The sequence below is a fragment of the Aedes aegypti genome, chromosome 3, assembly GCF_002204515.2.
Source record: "Aedes aegypti strain LVP_AGWG chromosome 3, AaegL5.0 Primary Assembly, whole genome shotgun sequence".
NCBI classification, from domain to species: Eukaryota; Metazoa; Arthropoda; class Insecta; order Diptera; family Culicidae; genus Aedes; species Aedes aegypti.
The window spans coordinates 21,830,367-21,839,027 of record NC_035109.1 but is presented as its reverse complement, the minus strand read 5'-3'; the positions used below and the strand labels follow the sequence as shown (position 1 = coordinate 21,839,027).

The 8,661-nt window shown below is 37.1% G+C and overlaps 1 protein-coding gene across 1 annotated transcript; it reads left to right on the top strand.

Annotated features, from left to right (window-relative positions):
- Positions 1-2,868: 2,868 nt before the first annotated feature.
- LOC5575105 (40S ribosomal protein S15) lies at positions 2,869-3,519 on the top strand. The gene has a single exon (XM_001661777.2). It carries the CDS (start codon positions 2,981-2,983, stop codon positions 3,428-3,430), a length of 450 nt encoding a protein of 149 aa, XP_001661827.1. The 5' UTR covers positions 2,869-2,980; the 3' UTR covers positions 3,431-3,519.
- The last annotated feature ends 5,142 nt before the right edge of the window (positions 3,520-8,661 follow it).

Below are 8,661 nucleotides of genomic sequence, written 5' to 3'. Positions count from 1 at the left end.
GTTCCGCTACATGGAATGATTCAATGGTTGGATGTTCGCTGGTTGGAAAATATTCCAACTAAAAGCACTCAAATGTCAACAGAAAATGTCAAACTGACTTTGACGTCTGAGTATCGTCGCTTTGAAGTCTCCATATATAGAAATGTATATGTGCGTTTTGTGGCGATTTGCTGTCCAGATGCGTTCGTGTGGAGCATTTTAACCAGCTGTCAGTCTTTCCTACTAACGGGTCGGATTCGCTAGATGGAAGGCAGTCGTGTTCCAACCAGCGAATCCCCGGTGTATAACTAAACTTTAGGATGTTGTGACTATGTTCTATCTGCCCTAATAGTTTAATGGTTTGCGAAAAAGTCCAGGAAACTGCACGTCAAAAGGCGGATATCGAACTTTATTAGTTTTCATACGCTTATTATCATAGTTCAAGAGGGTCTATAAACCCATGATGCCATCCTGTAAAATAATATCGAAAAATGAAAAATCGATGTCCTAAGGGTTCATTCAAATATTACGTAACGCAAAATTTGCCAATTTTGGACCCCCTCTCTCCCCCACGTAATAGCTTTTGTATGGAAATTTTTAAATTTTTGTATGAACCGTAACACTATGTCAGACCCCCTCCCTCCCCCTGTTGCGTTACGTAATATTTGAACAATCCCTAAAATGATTTTGCCAGCGATTTTTTTAAGATATATGTGTAAGTTTAAATTAAAAAAAGGGGAATTTTAGAGATTTTTGAAAATAATGATTTTTATCTCTGTAATTTATAATTCGATTGCAATATGGTTGTGAATGATATCCGAGCTTTCAATCGACGAAAAAAGAGCTTAAATTGGATTAAAAATAGCTGAGAAATTGATCAAAATGTAAAAAAATGAATATTTCAGAGAAATTTTTGTTTCCAGTACTTTAGAAAATTCTTCCAATGATATCTCTGAAACTAGTAATCCGATTTCAATGAAAATTTGAAGGCTTATGATTGAATGTCAGAGCTTTCATTAGCCGATAAAAGAACTTAAATCGGTTCAAAAATGGCTGAGATATCGATCAAAATGCAGACAGTTGAAAATATTAGAATATGCTTTTTCTAGTACTTCACGATACTGTTTGAATCATAACTCTGTAACGAAATGTTCGATCGCAATGAAATTCAATAGCGTTCTATGGGAATGTTGTAGCTTTCTTTAAGAGCTAAAAGTGTTTAAATCGGTTGACAAACGGCTGAGATAATTGAGTGACATTTTTTGTAACACACACACATACACACACACATACACACACACGGACATGTGCTCAGTTCGTCGAGCTCTATCGATTGGTATATGAGACTTGGCCCTCCGGGCCTCGGATCAAAAGTCGGTTTTTCAAGCGATCTTTATACCCTTCTTATGGTTGTAAGAAGGGTAAAAAGGGGAATTTTAGAGATTTTTGAAAATAATGATTTTTATCTCTGTAATTTATAATTCGATTGCAATATGGTTGTGAATGATATCCGAGCTTTCAATCGACGAAAAAAGAGCTTAAATTGGATTAAAAATAGCTGAGAAATTGATCAAAATGTAAAAAAATGAATATTTCAGAGAAATTTTTTTTTCAGTACTTTAGAAAATTCTTCCAATGATATCTCTAAAACTAGTAATCCGATTTCAATGAAAATTTGAAGGCTTATGATTGAATGTCAGAGCTTTAATTAGCCGATAAAAGAACTTAAATCGGTTCAAAAATGGCTGAGATATCGATCAAAATGCAGACAGTTGAAAATATTAGAATATGCTTTTTCTAGTACTTCACGATACTGTTTGAATCATAACTCTGTAACGAAATGTTCGATCGCAATGAAATTCAATAGCGTTCTATGGGAATGTTGTAGCTTTCTTTAAGAGCTAAAAGTGTTTAAATCGGTTGACAAACGGCTGAGATAATTGAGTGACATTTTTTGTAACACACACACACACATACACACACACATACGCACACACATACACACACACATACACACACACATACACACACACGGACATGTGCTCAGTTCGTCGAGCTCTATCGATTGGTATATGAGACTTGGCCCTCCGGGCCTCGGATCAAAAGTCGGTTTTTCAAGCGATCTTTATACCCTTCTTATGGTTGTAAGAAGGGTAAAAAGAAACCAATAAAACCATTATGATAATTACGCCACACATTATTTACTTTATTAAATCACAAACTAACATTTAATAATTCTGCATACCATCCATAACAAAAAAAAAAAATAAACAGGTAAATTTCTGATCAGGCGGGAGAGACGAAACCAGTGCACACCGAAGTAATTATTTGTACCGTCATCCATGTGGCTCCTTTTTCTTCTATCGAACGAACGAGTCCAATTTGCATTATCAAGAGATTCCCAAGTAACGATGCGTTGCGTTGTAGTTTTTAGATGAGAACTTGTTCCCCGTCTACTTCGAAAATCGAAGAAATTGCTTGTGCAGCATTCTTTCAATTCACGACCTGCTGGAAAGACAATTTAATCAGAAAAAAAAGTTTACGCCTTAAACTCACCTGCAAACTGCCGACCCGTTTCACAAAATGGTTGATCCTCTCTGATTTGGTTGTTGTTGTTCATGAGTTCATCGTCTATCTCATCTATATACTGGTTATGTGTGAAACTACATAGATTTTGGCTATGTGGTTTCACACATATTTTTGATTCACAATAATGAACTTCAGTTTTGTCACACATTCGAATGCACAATATTTTTTGTAGCGTAATCATGCTCTCAAGATAGAAAAACATTTTTGTCCCAGTGTAGAAATAACATCGAAACGCAAACTCGCAAAGTGTACCGAAATCCCACTGCGCACTGTCAAAAACGCGTCTAACCACATCCGCAACAGAGCGGCTGTCAAACTCTCTTTTCTGTTCCACATCTTGTGTGAGGACGTAGTGTGAAATACTCGCCCAAGTTTTTGGATTTTTTCGGGTCGAATTCCCAATTGTACAACCATGGCCGACACGACCGAAGCTGAGGGAGTCAAGAAGAAGCGCGCGTTCCGCAAATTCACCTACCGCGGGGTGGATCTGGACCAGCTCCTGGACATGAAGCAGGATCTGCTGATGGAGTTGATGCACAGCCGTGCCAAACGACGCTTGAACCGTGGAACTCGCAGGAAGCCCGTGGCCCTCATCAAGAAGCTGCGCAAGGCCAAGAAGAACGCCCCACCGAACGAGAAGCCGGCCATCGTCAAGACCCATCTGCGGAACATGATTATCGTACCGGAGATGGTCGGATCCATTGTTGGTATCTACAACGGCAAGACGTTCAACCAGGTCGAAATCAAGCCGGAAATGATCGGCCACTATCTGGGAGAGTTCTCGCTGACCTACAAGCCGGTCAAGCACGGAAGGCCCGGTATTGGTGCCACCCACAGCTCCCGTTTCATCCCGCTGAAGTAGAGAGTGGACTGGTGTTATTATTCTTATAATTTCTCTTGTAAGTAGACCGAAGAGCAGGTGAGGAAAATACAAAAAGGATTGTAAACAAACACTGTTGGAAGTTGGAACTGTTTCTGGAATGAAGAAAAGAACGCCTCCGGAATGTGAGAAATAGGTTTATTTCATCGGTTTAAATGAAGGGACACTCGTTTGTTTACAAATAGTGATGCTAATGTTTTACGTTTTAGGAATCGTATCTCCGCCCAGGGCAATTCGGGTTCAAGGGATGTGTATGACCGTTTCATTAGCAGCAGCAGAATCGACAGCATACGTGTGATTCGGATTTCGCTTCCTTGAGCAAGATTGTTCGTTTTGAACAAAAACGGTATCTAGAGCAGGGCTGGTAGCGAGTCACTTTCTAATTACTTGGTCACTATTTTCGAACTGAACGCAATGAAAGGTCACTCAAGTTTTTTGGATTTTTCATTAGTCCCATACATAGGGGGACACGGGGCAGTATAGACACTCTAAGGAATTTTCCTATTTTGACTGTAAATATATGAATATTATACTGTTTTTCATGTGCAGTATGCTTTTCAGAGTTCTTAAGCATTTGTTAAACATTGTTGCAAAATTTTGATAAAAATATTACATTTCTAAAAAAAGGTTTCAATAAAGCTTATATTTGGTGTAGTCATCATCAAGCTAGCGGGGCAAAGTGGACACCCCCATGGGGCAGTATGGACACCTTAACGTTTATAGGAAAAATGTCTCGCGATCATTCCCAAAACCTTCAAAAATGAACTACACATTCAAGAAACCATAGTGATAGTTTACTGTGCCACTGAAAACATAATTAAAACCAATTTACGATATTTTTCATAGAGATGCTTTCAATATTGCCTCCAGATTAGTTTTAATACAGAATTGAAGATTTTCAACCGATTTGTGGTTCCGCATCGTAATCATTGCATTAAACGCTAAATAGTTTTGGATAGTTTTGTGAATGAAGTTACATTTCTTTCTTTTTGAAGTGTCAGCTTTACTTTGTCACCCGGTGTCCATATTGCCCCAACAGTATAAGAAATTTTCATATATATATTCCTTGACTTGATAAAAAGTGTAAACTAACAAGTTACCGTAAGAATAAATAAACAAATTACAAATTTATAAGTTTTTCAATGTCTTAAATTAGCAGAAAAAAATATACTATATTTTTGAATTGAGCATAAATAATTGAATATTTAGTCAAGAGCTGCATTTTCGGTCAACTTGCAGTAATTTGCCTCTGAAATCTTATTTGGTGAGGTGTGAATGTTATAATTTTCGAACCCAATAAAATCATGCTCAATTTATTGCTATAAAATCAATGTTTGAAACAATTTTTCCGAAATTTTAGTGGATAACTTACACGTTTGACAGGTAACTGAAATATTGTTTGGATCTAAAGTGTAAAATTCTCGCATAACCTGTGATCTCGCCCTAAAAGCCATTGGTAACCGAGTGTGTAGCTTGTTGTTACCGAGCAAACGAATGAATTTACACCTTTTTGAACAATGCTACGATGAAGAGAAGATCCTTCTCTATCTCCCGGTGATTTTTTCATCCTGGGCCATTCATTTGCTTAGAAACAAGAAGTAACACACTCGGTTACCAATGGCTTTAAGGGCGAGATCATAAGTTATGCGAGAATTATTCGCATATGCAAAGATACAGGAGGTGTGCATTCTGCCCCGGGTGTTCATACTGCCCCCGGTACCCCTACACAATTTTAGTAATTTTGTAATTACTAAGCTGCCCATAAAAGCATAACTGTCCCATATTGGTTTTTGAACCAACACCTTTTTTCATCGCAACATTAATGTTTCAATATACACTTCACTACGCATATGATAATTTATACACTTTGTTTGAAAATGTTGTGGAAAAATATGAAGTTGGTGCAGTCCCATATTGAAAAATAAAGGCATAACAGTCTCTATATGAACTTTGAACCCCAATAACAACTGCAAAACGGGAATTATGTTCAACTTTATATTTTTTACAGATCAATATTAGCAAAATGAGTTTTCTTTGGGGTAGAGCTAAATGAATATTGCATTCAAAAATTTACCAGAAAATTATAAACATTTGTATGGAAATGTAAACTTCAAATTTTGAGCGCTGTTTTCTCAATGCCTACTAATTCCATATGGGACAGTTATGCCTTTATGGGCAGTAAGCCTCTTAGCTACAAAATTTTTGATCAGGTCAGGTCAAAAGTTTACAGGAAAATTTAAAGTGATCATTATTTTGATTGTTTTGGACCCTCAAAGTATTTATTTTGGACACCAGGCATTTTTTATCAGTAGATGAATTTAGTACTATACTATTTAATTCCACTAAAGTTTGTATCCTTTGACAGATACGCGTAATTAGACCTCAACTGTAAAGCCGTCTTCAGTGTCGTGTACTAGACTCGACTTGTCGAGAAACAACAAAACTTTCGGTACTTGGAGGCCTTAAAAAGTGCTGTAAACATGATGCTTTTAGGGATGGTACACAAATTATGTCACGCTAAATTTCAACTTTTTTGATCCCCCCCTCCCCCTCCCTTTGTCACGTTTTTTGTATGAGTGCTCCGAAATTTTTGTAAGGCTTGTCATGCTTGGCTTGACCCCCTCCCCCCTCGGAGCGTGACGTAATTTGTGCATGACCCCTTAAGGCAAATAAGCGCACGAGAAGCAGCCACAAGATATGATGTACAGTCATCTCGTGTTACAGAATACTAAACCGATGCAAATATGCGATTCAACCCATGAACACCAAATTTTACTATGGTTCTCTAATTAGATATTGAGATACGGAGATCGAGTAAGGGAGAGTTGGCTGTACCTAAGAGCACACTTCAACCTTTCAGCTGACAAAGAAATTGTGAAGAACTATAAACGCGTTGAATTCTCGAGGACATTTTCATCTGAATACGAGCAACTGCTTATGCACCATAGACGGCGACATATGGCGAATCGATCTATGGCGCTGATCAAGAAGGAGTTTATGGAACTGACCTATGATCTCGTTAATATGCTTCATACGCTGTACATCATGCAAAGATTGAACCCACAAGGCATATGCTGACATACGAATCACCCCTTGGCCTTTCCGTGGGTTTGGTGTAAACTTTGATGGTAAAAATCATAGTGTCCGAGCATTAGAGGACACATTTCAGTGCACACCATTTTTGGTACATAATGTAATCCATCATAAAAATCCCTGGGCTTGGAATTATATTTTCCAGGGAGTGATGAATTTTGATAATTGATCGCTGTTGTCAGTAGTTTTGATTAGTTGTTGGGTAAATTTCAAAGCAATGGCAACCTTTTTATTACAAAATTTAGATTTTATCTTCTGACCTAAAGATTCTGGTTAAACTACTGTACTATGCAGTTGGGCTGCACTGCGGTATCACTCATCAAAATTGCTTTCACTTCGGGAAAATATAATTCTAAACTGGCGAGAAGATTACAGACTGAGGGTGGGTAAGGAGCACAATTAGACCCTTGAATGTGCAATGTGGGGTAGTACCTAATTGGGAATGCCATTGACGGTTTGTAATCATCTACGAGGTTTTCGAAAACCAACAGGGCGCGTGCACCGGGTTGCGGATAGGAGCAAAGGGAGATCAATAGCATCTACCTAAAATAATAGAGCAAAAAGCCGTTCCATGATTAGGTAATGTTTAGCGATCTTCTATGGTGTTCTAGTACTATAAAATTCTTCACTCACTGGGAATTCTGGCCTTGATAATGTCAATAGTGATAAAAACATAAAATAATACCTAATACTTAATAAGTACAATGCAGTAATAAATGAAATAAAATCAATTTTCTATACTTGACAAGGTTTTGAAGACAATCAATGAGTGAAAGAACTACCTATTAGAAAAGCCACATCAGCTAAGTCTATACATATACAAATGTTGGTCATAGGGTCATGGCGAGCATTCGGTATGTATGTCTATGACTGATTCTTATCTAATAGGAGCACTAGAAGACCACGCGGGCAATTTCGAAACAAATTATTTTTATACATCGGTCTTACGATCCGAAAGGCTCAGCTATGCTGCAAAGTCATTTTATAAGCTATTCGTTACTATTGTTTAATTGTTTATAATTCTAACAAAACTACATAATTAACTCATTACTAATCACTGTTCCTATATTCTCTTTTTCTCTCCTTCTTATCTGTTGCATGATTATGAGCATCACTAATATAACGCATGAGCATGCACAATAAGAATAATTTCAGGATTGAAAGCAGTACATGGATACCTGGATAGAATAGCTTCGAAAAGGGCGCTCAAAATATAATATTTCTGGTCAGGGAAGTATTATCATCAAGGGTATGTAAAATTTTTCCATTATTAACACATAGATCACACAAACAAATGAACTAATAATATCAAATATTTTTGAAATCAATCAGTGCAAAAACAGATAAAGTTTGTAAAGTTATCACCATCGATTGAATTGCGCTCTTTATAGTAATGTTCAATTAGTATCAAAATCTCCTAAAGCGTCGCATTGTGCCATCAGCAGCCCTTAGCATCACTCTCATATTGTTATTATTTTGTTGTTTATAAAATTTCTAGAAAGCGATCAGCATATTCTTTCTTACTTTTACAATGGCCGATCTATTTGGAATTTTAATAAGTCAAATCAAACTTCAAAACTCAAATTAAATTGCTTTCAGCACATTTACATTTTGCAGCATTAATCGCATTACTGTGTCAAGTCTTCTCCATTCCCTATACCCTACCCCAACCCTTCTTATCCTTTCCGATGGTGTTCAAGTGGTCCGCATAGACTATTACGGCCATTACCTATCCCTTCCCCCGGCTTTGGACTGACTTGCGCTCTCATTGCCCCACCAAACGCTGCAAAATGAAAATGAAAATGAAATAATGTAATCCATCATAAAAATGAATTGTAAAGGTTTATTTTTGTTCTCATGTGAGTTTTTACTTAAAGTAATGTGAATTTTGTATACTGTACAAAAATCAACGGTAAAACTAATGTAGATTTTGAAATATTACCAAAAAACAAAAAGTGTCCGGGTATAGAGGACTTCCCCCTTCATGAATGAACCGATTAAATTAAATTGATTTCAGATAAAATAAACACATTTTCTATGTATCAACGGTTGATGCAAGCGCGGAATAGTCCTATCTTTCCAAATGGAATGCGAATTGAGGTGGTTTTTCGATTTAAACT